This window comes from Poecile atricapillus, chromosome 3, assembly GCF_030490865.1.
Source record: "Poecile atricapillus isolate bPoeAtr1 chromosome 3, bPoeAtr1.hap1, whole genome shotgun sequence".
NCBI classification, from domain to species: Eukaryota; Metazoa; Chordata; class Aves; order Passeriformes; family Paridae; genus Poecile; species Poecile atricapillus.
The window spans coordinates 24,809,994-24,826,944 of record NC_081251.1 but is presented as its reverse complement, the minus strand read 5'-3'; the positions used below and the strand labels follow the sequence as shown (position 1 = coordinate 24,826,944).

Genomic DNA, 16,951 nt, shown 5'->3' with positions numbered 1-16,951 from the left:
ATGATACAAAATCTGTGAGGAGCTGTCAGCTCCCTTGAAAGCAGGGAAGCCCTGCAGAGAGACGTTGACAAGTTAGAGGACTGGGCGATCACCAGCCATATGAAGGGATTGTCCCAGGTTCTGCACCTGGGATGGGGCAACCCTGAGTGTATGGACAGCCTGGGGAGTGAGATGCTGGAAAGCAGTGCCCCAGAAAGGGACCTGGAGGTCCTGGTTGATGTCAAGTTGAATATGAGCCAGCAGTGCCCTGGCAGCCAGAGCAGGGCCAGCCCTGTCCTGGGGGCATCAGGCCCAGCATGGCCAGCGGGGCAAGGGAGGGCATTGTCCTGCTCTGCTCTGAGCTGGGGCAGCCTCACCTGCAGTGCTGCGGGCAGGTCTGGGTGCCACACTATAAAAAAGATATTTGTGAGCATTCAAAGAAGGGAAACAAAGATGGTGAAGGGCCTGGAGGGGAAGCTGTATGAGGAGCAGCTGAGGGCACTTGGTCTGTTCAGCCTGGAGGAGACTGAGGGGAGACCTCACTGCAGTTACAGCTTCTTGTGAGGGGAGGAGGAGGGGAAGGTGCTGATCTCTTCTCTGTGGTTATCAGTGACAGGACTCAAGGAAATTACATGGAGCTCGGTCAGGGGAGATTTAGGTTGGATATCAGGAGAAGGTTCTTCACCCAGAGGGTGGTTGGGCACTGGAACAGGCTCCCCAGGGAGGTGATCACAGCACCAAGCCTGACAGAGTTTGAGAAGCATTTGGACAATGCTCTCAGGCACATGAAGTGACTCTTGGGAATGGTGTTGTGCGGGGTCCAGGAGCTGGACTTGGTGATCTTTGTGAATCTCTTCCAGCTCAGCTTATTTTGTGATTCTGTCTGCTATTTTATGTCCTCTATTAAAAATGCTTATCCTGATACATGTCTGGAGTGCACTTTACTCTTTTATAGCTACATTTTAAGTATTTTGCTTTCAAATTTAATGTTATCACCACATCTCTACTTTTTATTCCAACTCATTAAATGAAAATATTAGAAAAAATTCTGCCAACCTCATTCTTGATGAACTCTACTGAAAATTTGTTTTTTTCATTCTCTACAGGACTTCGTTGTCTCTCTGGAAGAAAGTTCCTTTCCTGTTAAATTCTTTCAGTAATCCCTATTTTTTCCAGTTTAATATTGAATATCAGATGCCCAGATAGATTACATCTACCATATTTTCCTTGTTTAAAATGTCAGTTTAGTCACAATGGTGTAAGTATGCAGAGAGTTCATAATCTCAAACAGATTTGTGTATTGTAGTAGGCAGATTCCTCAGGTCACCACATATTTTCATACCCCAGCAGGCCCAGCTGAATTATGTGAGCTCAGGCAAGTTACTGCTCTCTGGTGTGAACCACAGGGAGTATTCTGTTGTTCTCTAGATACCTTTTGGCCTGCTTTTACTTTTGTTTGTCCTACTCCATTCCAGATGTCATTCATGCCACATTATCACTACCAAATACTTGTCTTCTTGATCTATGTAGCTATTAGGAACCTGTTAAGATATGTAAGTAAAGGGAACATGTGCACACACTTATTATGTGTTTTGCATTTACTTTGTACTGTTCTTAATCACATTGCAAAATGTACTGTGTCTGATATTGAAAATAATTTCAGTAGGTGTATGCAGTCACTAGCTCAAGGCACTGTATGTAGTATTATGTAAAAAGGAATCCTTTGGGTCTGAAATCCTTCATGCTTAGTTTCATTTGAAAAACTGTATGCATAAAAAAAATTAAGGAAATTATCCTTCACTGCTTTTGAGTTATGTGTCACTGAAAATCGGGACAGTGTTTAACTGTTAACAGTAGCTACATTTTTATCTTTAATGTAGATATAAAAATACAGAATTTTAGAATTTAAACAGTGACATCTAAATTGGGGCTGATAGTTAATGAATTCTGTGGCCAAGTTTCAAAAACCTGGTTTTCATAATGACATTGAAATCATGCCTAGTAGGCATCTGGGTTAGAATTATGAGCAGGATGTAATGGACCCAACCACTTTTGTGGAAACCAAATTCATTTCCATTTCTTTGTCAGAGCTAATCAAGCTCTTTTTAGATTTAAGGTTTGCTTCATTCTTACCATTAATTCTAGTGAGCCAGCACCATGCTTTCATATAAGGGATGAAATATATGCTATGCATTAAAATATGTAATTTTTTTCACAATTTGTTTTTGCGTGTTACTGATCCTAATTTCACATTCTATCAATCAGTTTCTCCTTCAATTGCAAAGAAACAATACATCCTTTACCCCACGGACCTTGACTACGTACAAACTGGCATCTGTTCAATCCCTTTTGCATTATACAGTGTATAATTTTACATTATATTCTTCAGTGTTGAGCGAAAGGGAATGATGGGAGATCGATGAAGGCTCTTGTTCTCTTTTTAAGCAGTTGAGCAACCTCCCACTGGGACTGGGGCTCTGCAGGCCTCTGAATCTGTTGTAAATCCTTTTACAGTCACACTTTTGATTTTGACTGGATGTTTCTGGTTAGTTTAACCATATTCCTGATCAATTTAAGATACACAATTAGAAGTTTAATTAGAATTTCATGGCTCTTAATTGTCATTAAAAAGAGGAAATTTAAACTGAATTCTATGCTAATAGAGCATTTGGGCTGAACAACAGAAGTTTGGTTGTGGCTTTCAATTTTTATTCTTTGTGGATCCAATAGCTGCTGAGGGACACAGTTTGGCTTCTCAGTTTCTTCTTGTCCCAAGGCATACCTAAATTACAGCTTGCAATGGAGCTATACTTCTTATGGGGCACTGGGACAGAAATGCCAGAACAGAGAGACAGAGTGAAAGCTTCCTCATTCACCACAGTCCTGATGACTTATGTCCTCAACACAGTTCTGATGAGATGATGGGGTTGTCAGAGGTACTGTGTCCATGATTGCTCACTATGATCTGGGTAGGTAGTACAAGAAAGAAAGTGATATCTTCTTCTCAAAACTTTGTGAGAGCAAGGCAAGGCAAAGTTTGAGCTGGCTCTTGCAACTTCAGAAGGAAATACCAATAAAAACCGAATCTCCTACAACATTGTAAACTTGACCGCATTGCCAGCCTTTTACAACTCGTGACATACTGAGCATAAATAAAGCTATGAATCACTATTCCATGATCTGAAAAGAAAATTGATAAACCTTCTGTTTTCATCTGATGTAATTTTAACTTTTCATTCAAATCTTTATTCTACATTGACTGGTTTATATGTTCAGAATTATATTTAACATATTTTTTTATGTAACATGGATGAATACAGATGTATATAAAACAACATTTTGTGTTCTTTTTGTTATAGGTATGTGTCCTGTGCCTTGGGATGCCCATATGAAGGAAATGTTGTACCAGATAAAGTGGCAGAAGTAAGAGTGAATTTCTGGCTCGTTTTTTTAATGAACCAAAAATACATTTTAAAATGTCTATAATCAATTTTCTCTACCTAATCATAAAAAAAGATCTTTAATGGATAAATTTAAGGAAAGCAAGCAAAAATCCTAGCTAATGCTAAAACTTGGTGCATAACTTCACTTAATCATGTACAGTCAAATGTGAGAAAAATAGTATATTTTGATTGTTATCAGTCATGAGAAAAAATATGCACTATTTCATCTAGAAAGAAGGTAAGAAATTACTTAAGGAAATAGACTCAAGCACATATGTCAGTGGGCAGTTGTACAAGAGGGTTTCCAGCACAGCTTCTTGCTTTTAAATCCATTTCATGCTGGAATAAACACACTGTGCTTCAGGTGAGGGTCATGTGATTAACACATGAACCAAAACTCATCCCCAATATAATTTCTTAAATTGCTCTAGTGCCGTCATGGAATAAGTTGCATCTTCCTTCCCTGTCCCTTTTTTTCCCATTTAGAATAAAGGATAAGGAAGAAGATCTCTTAGTCCAGCCTTTTTTCCAGAAGAGAAATGAGTGAAACACAAGTGTAAAATTTTGCAGGAGGGCAAAGAGGGCATCAAAGCTTAAATGGACAGGTAAAAAAGAAAGTGGAGTAAAAATTCGAAGAGGCTTAAGGCAGGACATGCTGGCCTTCCACCTAGAGACAAACTTGTCTTCTCTGTTACACTTAATCAACTATTTTTGTTGATCTAGCAGAATATCCAAACCATTATTTTTTAATTTGTAGCACTAGCAGCTAGTCAACATTTATCTGATGTTTATCTGTGTGGGTGGTTTTCAAGTCCCGTTCTCCAGGTCCTGTTCTCCTGCATCTTCTTCTAGTATACACTCCAGATGAAATTTGTGGTAATACTTCTCCCACACCATCCACACATACTCAGACTCTTTTGGAAAAAAAAAAAAAAAGAAAAGAAAAAAAGAAAAGCTAATTTGGAAGGTGCCCAGTATTTCTAAATTTATTGCTTTAATATGAAGTGAGGGATAGAAATGACACAGCTTTAGTTAGAGCAGTGATGACATACTGCTTACCATGTTCCCCAACAGGCTTCTTTCCATGTGTTGCTTGTTTTTTACTGACTCTCCTTGCACAGAAGAGATCCTTCTCAGTTTACCACTGGGATTGCTATTTAATGTTCCAGACCTGCAAAATTTTACTCACACAGCTATTTTATTCTCTATCTTCATCCTAATGTATTCCTGCATACCTGTATACCACTGTGTATATGTTCATGAATAAAAGCTACTGCATTAAATTTATTAATTCCATCCCTGATTCAGCAAGCTCTGCTGTGTACATAGAAGCATCTAGTGTTTTTTATGTAAATATATGCACAGAATCAGCATTATCAAAATTACTGGCTGAGTTGCCAAACTCCTTCAGAGTGTTGCTGCTCTGGTCATCATCTTTTTGGCATGGGAACATTTTAACTCTCTGTGTATTGCAATCAGCTGCTATGATTGAAAGATTTAGGCAGCTTCTCTTGCAGCCAGTAACAGTGACCATTTTTATATTTTTTTAAACAAAAGATTTTTTTAACTGAAGCAAAAGCAGTTAGAAGAGGTGGATTATTTTAAACTACATGCATTATTACAGATTGTCACAGACTACATTAATTTCTAGCATACTAGATACATAACTACACATAGTAATCTAGTGAGTGCAAAATTCAGATGCCTTCAGACTTGTAGAATTTAACTGGTATATTTGTATGGTTCTTTAAAACAAACAAACAAACAAGCAAACCGTTTTCATATCCTAAAATAAATTGCCTAGTCTTATTACTCTACTGATTCTTGAATAGAAGTCACTGTTTAACCATTTGTCATTTTGTGGTTTGAGTCACTGCTTAACCATTTATCATTTTGCAGTTCAACTTTAGGCGTATAAAGCTTGAAAGTTGTTGGAAACACTGTATAACATCCTTGAAGTCAGTTGTATAATCCATTATCATATAATTCCATCATATCCTTGGCTGTTTTTATCTTTATGCCTGCTTATTTCTTACCTTAGCTTCCTTTTAACCTAAAGCAGTGAATTAAATAGATTAAATATTATCCAGGACACATTCTGATTAAATTATAGAAAATGTATCTACTCTTGTTTGAATATTGTTGCATCAATAAAGTTTCCCTTACAGCACAAGAACTGCAGGTTTTTTAGATTGTTAGTTGCATTAAATAGATTTAGATAAATCTATATATATAGATTAATAATAATCTATGTAAATAGATCTACACAAGTAAATCTATAACTGGATTATCAGCTTTGGTATTGAATATAAGAGTATAGTTTTAGATATTATTTCCAGGAGTAGGACTGTTCACATGGCTAAGATGTTGCAGTGCTGCTTCCCCAGTTCCCATTTTGATCAATACTTGGTGTCAAGGGGACAAGGTTCCCAAGGGGAGTAGCACAAGACTCATGCATAGCTAAACTTCTCAGTGCTGCAGGGCACAACCTTGTTCAATCAACAAATCTGCAAGCTCATAATCACATCCTGATTACATAGAAAAAACAGTGTGTTCTCTTCTCCCACACTCTCCTCCCAAAAAACCACATTGAAAACTTATGAAACTATAACTAACAAGCTATAGATGGTAGATGTATATATATAGTAGAATAGAAAATTCAGTACAAAAAACTCCCATTCAGCTTCCAAGCATACTTATTCTTCTTTAAATATATATCTCTTTCTAAGGATCATGTTAAGTCTAGATCATGACATGTCAGTGATGATGCTCATCTTGTTAATAGCTTCACACTCTCTTCTTCCATCTTTCAGAACTCTGCATTCAGGAAGCTGAAAGGCCTAAGGACTGAGCATGAAAAAGAAGTGAATGCAATATGGTTTCTTGCAGTTTATATAGCTCAAGTTATGACTAAGATACTCATCTAGAAAAACTTTGAATCATGCATTAAAAAGAACAGGGGGAAAAATGCAGTACATTTCTTTGCCCTGATCTTAAAAAAACACTAAGGTTTGGAGTTTAACTGAATGTAATTCACCATTAACTGCAGATGATCCTTTTTTTTTTTTCTTTACAACAGTAGTCTAGTTTAAATGCCTGCTATATTTTGATGATATAAAAATATCATCAAAATGTATGTCATCAAAATTTCTGTGAGATGAACCCTTTGCATTCCAGTGAATGTCCCTTTCTTAAAATGTATGTTGAATTTATGTGTGTATGAATCAGGTAATCTGAGTTTAAAGCACAGTTTCACCACATTTGCAATAGTCATAACACTTCCAAGCCTTAAGCAGGATGATTCAGACCATCTGAAGTTCTTTTTCAGCTGTTTGAAGTAAGTGAACAGCAATATTAATCCAGCACTTCCGAGACTGCTGTTGCAGCACTTTGTCCACTTCCTCAGACATGCTTGCAGCAATCCCACTGTTGAAGTCCTGGAATTGTTTTAACAGCAGACTGCAGTGTGACATAAGACGTCTTTCTGGAACAGGGTTGTGCTTTTTCATTTCTAAACAGTTAGTTTCTAAACTGGGATTCCATTCCATTGGAGCGGTCTTTTGGGATCTTTCATATGCAGTGGGGAATTCTAAAGGGGACAAACATATTGAGCAGCTGAAAATAAGGTGGAGTCATTCCAAATAAATCCAACAAAAATAAGATGGAATGATCCTGCATTCAACTCCTGAAGCAATATTTTCAGTGAAAACATGATTTTGTGCTTCTGAATGTGTTTCTCTCCATGCAAAAATTATGGAGCCAGACCTCAGTTTTCACTATTGCAAAGAACTCCTCAAATACATAATTCCAGAAATATTTAGGGCTCTGCTTACATAAATAAGACCTACTTGTATATGGTTTTGTTTGATGTTAAGAATTTTTTTAAAACTTAAGGACTAGAATGTTAATTAAGTTGCAGTTTTACTTTGTTAGTATTTTAATGTTTGATTTCATGAAAAACAAGAAAAATGAATATTGAAAAATCAATGTTGACTGCAGCATGTTAAAATTTCAGTTTCCATTGGATTTTTTAAGTGCTAAGAAAAAAATCATGATTTTTGTTATTTATTTATTATTTTTGTTGGCTTCATGTAATATGCAAACAAAATGACAGGTCTTTATACTGCACAGCTTGTAAGCTGAAACGTACATGGAGAAAACCAAACAGCTAGGAAGTCTCCAGAGAGAAGAAAATGTTAGGAAAGTGCTTGACAGAAACTTAATTCATAATGTTAAAATCTGGATTCTGTGGGAAAGTCAGAAAGCAAGCTTTTGATGGATTTTACTTGGTCAGCAATTCCATGTACAGAATGTAGCAGAACTGTAATTTTAAAATAAGAGGATCTGTGGGATGTTTTTCTTTGATGGCAGTTTTCAAGAATGAATATAGAGTGTCTGATAGATTGATCCACCTCACTAGGTCAAAACCTAAAACCTGTACAGAAGTATGTCCTCTATAATGTATGTTCTTGACCTCATTTTATACTCTTTTATCTTGACCTCTTGGTGTTTTTCTGTTTCTAATCAGGTATCTAAGCGGCTGTACAGTATGGGCTGTTATGAAATCTCTCTGGGAGATACAATTGGTGTGGGGACACCTGGAAGTATGAAAAAAATGCTGGAAGCTGTTATGAAAGAAATTCCTTTGAGTGCTCTTGCTGTTCACTGTCATGACACGTATGGTCAGGCATTAGCCAATATCCTCACAGCCATACAGGTGACTTGGTTTCTTATTTTATATATACAATAATAGTATGCTTATTTTAATTCAATGTGCAATTTTAAAAAATCCTGCCATTAAAGAAATCAGTATAAGAGTAAGAAGGCACTCACTAAACTTCAGCAAAGTATTGCTCACACATCAGATTGTCTACTGGTATTATTGCTGTTGCTTTTACCAGGAAATGTTAAACCTTATCTATTAATTACCTTCAATTCCATACAAAATCACTAAGAAACAGTGATGATTATTATATTTAATTGACATTAGATGAAGGAGGGACATTAAATAATTTTTTTTTTCTGGTATCTCACATTCCAGTTTTCTTATGAACAGCTGTGTATGTTTGTTTTCCACTAAACTAAAATTTCTGCTTTATAGATGTATCTAAAAATAAAATGGAATAATATATAATTACATATTGATTTCAGAAGGATAAATATTAAATAATGGTAGTTATGTACACAGAATAGTCTAGATAATTTTATCACTATTCATATGTCTTCATTATTCTTTTTTGTTTATCAGTTATGCCTTCCAAGTAAGATTAGCAACAACTTTATATCTTATTTAATCAGCTTGCAAATCTGTGCCTAAATAATCAGAGTTAACTTCCGTAAGAGGTTTTTTCCCTTATGTTAATATATTTTTCAGAATAGGACACAATGCAGAAAATAGACTGCAAGTTCTAATGTAGTTTTTGTGAAGATATAATCCTGGGAAATATATTAATATGCATATGCCTTCCTAAGGAGATTTACTTTTACTAAGCATTACAGAATCAAAATTGTAGGCCTTTATTGTTCTATTTTATACTTAATGGCATGTTCTGTTTCCTTGCAATTCAGTCAGTCCTTTTGGAGGTCAAAGTTTCCTTTGTCTGACTTGTTATTTGGGCAGAGCTCAAACTATGTTATTTAGATACAATTGTGTTAATAGTATTAGTGGTATTACACCACAAGACAGAACAAGGAAAATTTCAATATGGGAATCCACAGGTATTCTATTAAACGGGGAATGACAAAATCTGGTAAGAAAGGTTCTAACTTTTACTCACAGCATTCAGTATTCATCCTTACTCACTTATACTGTTGCAAATGTGTGTGTATGTACCATGGGATAAATAAATTGCTAATTTCACAGTTAGCTTCAGTTGCAGATGCAATAGCTAAAAGCATGAAAACCCCTGAGCATGGGAGGAGTTGGCCATAAAAATACTTGAAGCATTGTTTTTTAAATCCTTCCTTAAAATAATTGCTGTCATGGTGCCTGCTAAACACTGAACAATGGCTATGCTTTGTTAACTCCAGTATTTGTTGGAAGTGATTCTTGTCTCATGTTTACCTCTTGTTCCTATGTTTTTGTTTAGTTCTTAAACCAGCTGTGTAAGAGCTAAAGATAAAAAAACAAAAAACCTCTTAGGTACCCAATGTACAGCTTAGGATAAATAACTTGCAAATTCAAGAGAGAAAAATATTTAAAAAGAAATTCCTATGCAACTTTCTCAGATTTCTGGGAAGGCAGGGGTGCCTAAGACCCACCAGAAAACTTCCCTCTGTTGTTAAGGTCTCCTACAGTACATGTCTAAAGGTACAGTGGTTTTGGCTGAGCTGAACTTGTCATAGAGTTTGCCAAAAGTCCTTGATGAAGCAGGCATTACACAGTCTCTGTGACTGGCTTTGTGCAAGCAGCTCCTTGGCTCACTCAAAAGAAGGTCCCCAGGCTTTTGGATCTTCAAACAGATCCTGCACCTCCCAGCGTCCTCTCTTGTCTCTGGTCAAAAAACCAAGGCAGCTAGCAGTGGATTATAACTCTTTCTAAAGCAATATTCCTTCTAAAACAGGGACTCCTTCTTAGTTGCAGGTTGGCTGTGTGGTGAAGTGCTAAAGCCAGTGGATCAGAGTGCCCAGGTCACTTCTAGTCCTTGCTGTCAGGTTTGCCTGTGCTCTCCTTTCTGCCAGAGATACAGGAATGGCAGAGCACTGGAATAAAAACCCTTGTCTTCAACTCAGCTGCTGTTTCCTAAACCAAACTCCTAGACACAATCTCTTTCCCTTCCCCCTTTATGGGTCTGCGTGACCGACACAATATTTCAGCAAGAGTGAAATGTGTTTGGGGGGTCGTAGAAATAATAGGCTGCAGTTAGTGCTTGAAAACAAGTTTAAAGAACATTCAGCAGACAAATTACACTCTTCCTAAGACATCACTGAACAACCCCAGGCTGAGTACCGTTGCATTGTATATTGTATTTCTTAAGAATTAATGAATGACAGCTGGAAAGCCACAAATCACTCTGCACTAATTCAGGCATTGCTTCAATGGGAGATCTCCTAGGAGTGGAAAGAGTTGCTGGTGATTCAGTAAGTGATTTTTTATACAGATCACATTGTGTCATGCAGGATTATGCTACCCAGAATATTTTCTTTCATTTGGGGCTGATCCAAAGTCATCTAGAACTGACAGGCCGTATCTGTATAAGAAATTAGCAGGGCAGTAGTCTTGCAATTTTAGTATTCAGTTTTATATGTGTTGTTTTAGCAAAGGGATAGGTAGTGAAAGATGGGAGAGAGATTAGCCAACTTTTAAAGCATAAGTAATTTTTTGAATTGCTGAAGTGAATAATACAGATAGAAAGGAAATTTACTTTATTTATTAAAAGAATCTATATGAAAATATGAGGAACATGAAGTGATGCTTCAAAACAAGCCAGTAAACATTTAAAGTAGATATATGCCTGGCTCTTGGTTACATGGCTTAATATAAAACTACCAGAGTATAGAATTTACCAAAGAGACAATTCAGAAGATGGGAAATGATGTGGAGATCTAGTTAGAGGTTATGGTATTTTAAGTAAAATTACATGTGTGGGTTAGCAAATGTGATAAACACATAGTGTAGCTAACAGAAATAGTAAAACATTTATGGGAGATTGTTACAGACCTCCAAGGAAGGGTAAAAAAGTGGGTTGGGGAACTTCTTTCTGGAGAGGCCCTGGTAAGGTAGCTCATTGATCTTAGGAGATTTGAGTTCCATTGACAATTGACTCCCGTTGCGTGTACAGAATATGTACACATAGGGTATGGAAGGGAAAGTGTTTAATGGAAGTGTTATAGAACTCTTTTCCTGTAAAGCTTGTGTAGTTGTCAGAAATAGATTTGTCTGTCTTTATAACATATATTCAAACATGAGAAAGAGTATGAGGCAAAGAGGATATTTGTCTGGCCGTGATACCTGAATAAAGGAAACAATCACATGATAGTCCCATAGAATTCTATCAAACTCAAATTGCTATACTAATTCATTAAAATGAACTGATCCCTGCACTATGAGGATGAAATTCTAACTTAAGGAAAACAAGCGTAAAACTGTAATGACTTAGAAAGACCAAGGATTTTTATCACCTTGTTCACCTTATTGGACACAATGAGATGAATGCAATTGATTACATACCAAATGAAACTTCATTTTATTAGTTCTTTCTTTTTCTAGAACAGGAATTTTGAAAAAAAAAATCCCCACTTTAGTGAGGATTTAAAAACAAAATTTAGCAAGCCTTTAATTAAACTTTCAAGGTTCAGACTGCAAAATCCAGACTTGAGAGCACAGATTTTTATTATAAACAACATATCCTTTTTAGAGAGTTTAAAATATTTAATAATGTTTTATGAATTTCTTCAAGATCCTAGAATTTTAAAGATTAAATAAACTTGAGAGAAAAGTAAATCCAAGTAAGAATGGCTGACTGCTGACCTTTTCCCTGCATCACTTAATTAAATTTATTCTAGTCTCTTGGTGCATGCTGGAGACCCTAACTAAACTGAATATTTTTGTGCATCCAGTGTACTTATATAGTAAAATATAAGTTCACTCAAAACCACTCAGTATTGGCCTGGCTGCTTTAATTGCCAGAAGCAGGAAAGGACTCTAAATGTAGGTGCTGAAGTTCATGGTTTTTTAATTTACAAGAATCATTTTTTACAGGAATAGAGTTCACTACAGCCAGCAGCATGAAATGGTAGAGCCTAAGTTAAGTGACTAAAAAAACCCTGTGTTTAAAATTCCTTCTTCTGTGATTTACATGAACTTCCATGCAAAACATTAGATGAGACGAATTTTCTACACAAAACTGTCTCCTAGATGTAGCTTTTCATCTTGTCCTTTTTTCAATTTTCAAATACAGGATTTGGTTTTTTATAGCTGTTGAACTTGCTTAAAGTCACAAGCTGTCATGGCCCCTTTCAGGTGCTGCTGAGATCTCTTGTCCAGGAGCTGCACTGAGTATCTTCAGTGCAGTCTCCCTCTCCCTCATCTGGCAGTGGCTTAAAACCTGAAGCTCTAGTGCTTGGCCCTTGCCTGAGCTACTCTGCAGCAGCATTGCCATTTGCACTTGTGTCATCTTGTACCTCCCTGATTCTCATTCTCATCCTCACCTGCCAGCTTGACTTACTGGCTTACCCTCAGATCTGGCTGATCTTGTCTGATCCTGGTTATTGTGTCCAGACCTGATTCCAATGTTGAATCTCTGACTCAACTTCTTGGCTTTGTTTTCTGGTGATGTTGCCACCACTGCAAGTCTTTAGCGAAGGGACTGGCAACCAATAACTTGAGCTTTGCTTTTAATGGTAGGTAGTGGAGTGTGTGCTGAGAGTTGGCAGGTCTCATGGGCTTTGATCTTGGAGCTCAGCTGGAGGCTTTGTCTTGTGGAGGCAAGATATTCCTACTTAGTTAAATTCAGAAAACATTTCCTGGTGTCTGAGTGTACATAAAGCCCTAACAGTTCTCCACATGCAGCTCTGTTGGTATAAAAATGGCTTAAGAAAGCCTGAGAAATGGGTGTTGGTGTCTGACAGCACTTAAACGCCTCTCTCAGGTGCCAGACTACATTCACTGGCATTTTCCTCTTAAGTTTTCAGATATGCATTTCTGTGACTGATATAAAAGAATATACCTGTAATACCTGTAGTGATGAATTTCCAAATAAATAAATCGTATGTAAGAAACACTTCTGTACTAGGAAATTCACTTAACATTTGTATCCTGTAGTCAGTTCTTTCACCTTGTATTTGTCTGGCATATTTTAGTAGATATATACAAGGAAGAGGGCTCATCCTAGCTTATCCCAGTGAACACTGGTAGTTACAGCTAGAAGCCAAGCAAGGTACCTGAATAGAATAGAGGAACGATAAAATAAAATGATGGTAAAATGGCATGAATATCATGATAGAACTGGTGGAAGGTTGAATGGGAAAAAGGCAAATGCATGTGTGTAGGAGTTCCAGATAAATTGTTTCAGGGTTTCTGTTGGTGATTTATTGCCTTTTTACTGAATTATACATACAAACATGTATACAGTCACCAGTTAATCTCTTGATTTAAAAAGAAGCAACGGGATTATTTTCTTCAAGTACAGTTTTACGAAACTATGTTGTAAAAAATTGTAAGCACAATACCTTTAGTTTAGTTTTCACAAGCTTTATGTACTGAAAAAGAAAGGAATAAAACACTCCAAAACAATACCTTATCATTCTTCATTTGTGAGCAACACTGCCTTTTTATTTCCCTGAAAAGCACAATCATCCAGAGCTATAGTGCAGTACAATGAATTGACACTTGTGTTTTAATGCAGAGAAGATAGATAAGTCACTGTGAAAAAGTATGAAGCCTTGCATGTTCTCATTGTGCTAGGAATTTCTCCTCTAACAGTGAATATGAATTTTTGAATAAGGAAGCCAGTCCAGCTAGATTTGTCTGCTGCTACACTCATCAAAAAATACTGGTTTTGGGGAGTTCTGTAGTAACTGACAAAATGAACTTGTAAGTATTGACCTGCCAAAATTCTTGCTTCAGTTATGGATTAAATGATACTAGTATTTTGGGTTTTTTTCAGCAGTATGCTGGGGCACTTACTACCTGGCAATTAAATTATTATATCTGAACTAAATTTTAACAGAGCAAAAAATAATCATGACAATTCAGTTAAAATTTCAACACTGTCTTACAGATTGTTTTTCTAAGCTAACAGGGAGGTATTGTATGGAATTAAGGAGGTACAGAGGACAGGAACCATAACATACACCTTGGCTTCTCCTTTCCTAATTTCGACATGTCACTGTACTCATGTTTGTTTTTTTTTTGTTTTTTTAATTTATTTTATTTGTAAAACAGAAATAAGGCTTTTCTGTTTTACTTTGTGAAGTGCTAGGATGCTGGGAAAAAAACAAAGGAAGATCATCAGACCAGTACAGATAGTTTTATTAAGATTTAAAACTTAATTTTTGAAATTGAAATTTAAAAATAGAATAGATTTCTAGTTTTGCGCTTTTTAGATTAAAAAACTTACAGTATATGAGTGAGCAAATGGTGAAAATACATATATGCCTAATTAAATTATCTGAACCCTGTAACCTTGCATTTCTTTTATTCTGCACAACCTGGCACTCTGAAGATGTTATGAAGCACAATGTGAGCATAGGAGAGACTTGCCATATGAAGCATGCGCATATATGGGGATATTGAAAAAAATTTAATATGTTTGCATTACTCCTTTTGAGGAAAGCATAGAAATGGAAAGGCTTCAGCAGACCTCACAAGTTTGCTGTCATCTGCTGATTACAAATATTTGCCAGGAAACTGCAGAAGACTTAACAGAGATCTCCAGAAACTAATTTCAAGGTTCAGATAGGTAAACATTACAAAAAAATTCAGCTTGACTGAGAATAGCTTTACAGAATTCAGGAAGGGCTGGTCATGCTTCAGTATTTTGCTGGAATTCATTGAGGAAATCACTGCCAAAGAAGACAAAGGATGTTCAATGGCCATCACATGCTTTGAATTTTTAGAAAACAGTTTACAGTGTTCTGCACTGGAAGTTAATATTAATGTGTGGAGGCATGTAATAAGTGGAAAGTTAGCCAAATGGCATGAAACAAATTAAATTATGAAAAGGAATTTCTTTAAGTTGGAAAGCACCCATAAGCTGAGTTGTGGATTTATTGGCGTGTGGACTTGCTTAAATAAATAAATAATTTGCAATACTGACTGTAATGCTCATGTTAGGGGCAATTGTTCTAACTTGTAGAAATTATTTTTTTTTTCAAATTTTAGATTTCCATTGTGAGAAACAGGATAGCTAGCACAATTTGTAAGTGGAAATCTGTGTAATATTCTAAAACAGGCAAAAGGAAATGTTTGAGATCAAACGTAAGAAATGGGAATAGACAAAATTTTAGGTAAAACAAGAAACTTTTTTACAACATGCCTCTTCTTTTGAATAAGGCTATTCCCAGATTTCTGCTTTTGGATTTTTCTAAGAATTTAATTATCCTGGGCACTTCCTAGGTATTTTCTGGGTTTGAAAGTATAAACACTACTTTTGGATTATTTGTTAGCAAGCTAGGCAAAATGTTGGCAGTAAAATAAAATTCTTTAGAAAACATCAATTTTCCTTTTTGTTTCTGTTTCCTTTTATTCCCCCTTCACTGTGGAAATGACACAGCACTTACCTAAATCTAGCAATTAAAAAAGCAGATGTTGGAGACGAAGTATATGATATTAGAAAAGCACGAGTAGAATTGTTTGAGATTGAAAGCTAATGAGACAGGTGAATAAAACTCTATTTGAAAGCAGATAAGTTAGGGGGAAAATGGCAAAGGTACCAGGCTGCAAAGTGCTCATTTTCTTCTGAAGAAAACTTAAAAAAAGGGTGTCTGAGAAAGTAGAAAAAACTTTCATTTGATCAAATAATATTGCTACTGTGAACAGTCAGCTAGTTACTATTGTAAGTGAAAAAACATACTGCACAAATGGATAAATCAGACCTGCATATGGGAAGAAAATGAAAACATAGGTGCTCATGCTCAAAATCCATCAGATGTTTTCTAGTATTTTGTCTTCTTTTTTCTTTTTTTTTGTATTTTTTTTTGTCTTTTTTTTTTTGGTACTGGTACTATGTTTTGCCTGTAATATCAGCAAAATAAGGAATTAAGCAAATGAACAGGCAGCACTACTCATGCTCTTTTCTTAGATTAGTACAAAAGAATTAGCAACTTTATTGTTCTGCTGCTTTTGTAGAATGTGCACAGTATGCAATTTCTGAGGAAATTAAGGTTTTTGATCCCCATCCTTGTGCTTCAGAAAAGCTTAGTTGTCTGAGAATCAACAAATAAATTAATCATTACTATAATTACAAATGTTACAGTATAATTGGGAAAAAAATCTAAATGGTAGACTTTGTTTCAAGGTTCTTATTGTTTGAACATTTTTGGAAAAGAAGGGGAATATATTTGTTATTGTGTATTGAAATAGCAGTGAGAGTTCCTGAGGCAAAGATTTGTTTATATGCATATACCAACAGTATAGCCTGTATGTGTGGTCTTGTGGGTTTTGTTTTTTATTTGAAAATGAAAAATGAAAAGTTTTTTGGTTTTATTTGAAATGAAATTTAGCATGCTATAAAGGATTACTGAGTAATAGAAATGTACATTGTTTTAGCTGCCTGTAATATGTTGATTTGATTTAGGAAGCTTTCAGACCTAGTTACTGAACCAACAAACCTCAAGTCTAAGTCTGTTTCAGGATACTAAAAAAAGAGAGCCTTCATCAGGTATAGATTATTCTCATCTTCAAATTACCTCACTAGAGCTGACTTGGAACAGTGGACATGACTTTCCTATGGCTTACAATAGAACCTCAATTGTCTTCTAAAATATTTTTAAACATTTGATTTTCACATGCAAATCTATGCCTCTTTCTTTATATTTCTGCAAATTCATACATACTTATCACTAAATGGAATATGAATGGAAAATCA

The 16,951-nt window shown here is 35.9% G+C and overlaps 1 protein-coding gene across 2 annotated transcripts in view; it reads left to right on the top strand.

The window, feature by feature from the left end:
* HMGCLL1 (3-hydroxymethyl-3-methylglutaryl-CoA lyase L1) overlaps positions 1-16,951 on the top strand; it is an 86,624-nt gene that overhangs the window by 49,898 nt on the left and 19,775 nt on the right. For both annotated transcript variants that reach the window (XM_058836596.1, XM_058836595.1), the window contains exons 6-7: positions 3,339-3,402; positions 7,951-8,139. In XM_058836596.1, coding sequence (XP_058692579.1) covers positions 3,339-3,402; positions 7,951-8,139 — 253 coding nt within the window. The remainder of the gene's footprint in view (positions 1-3,338; positions 3,403-7,950; positions 8,140-16,951) is intronic.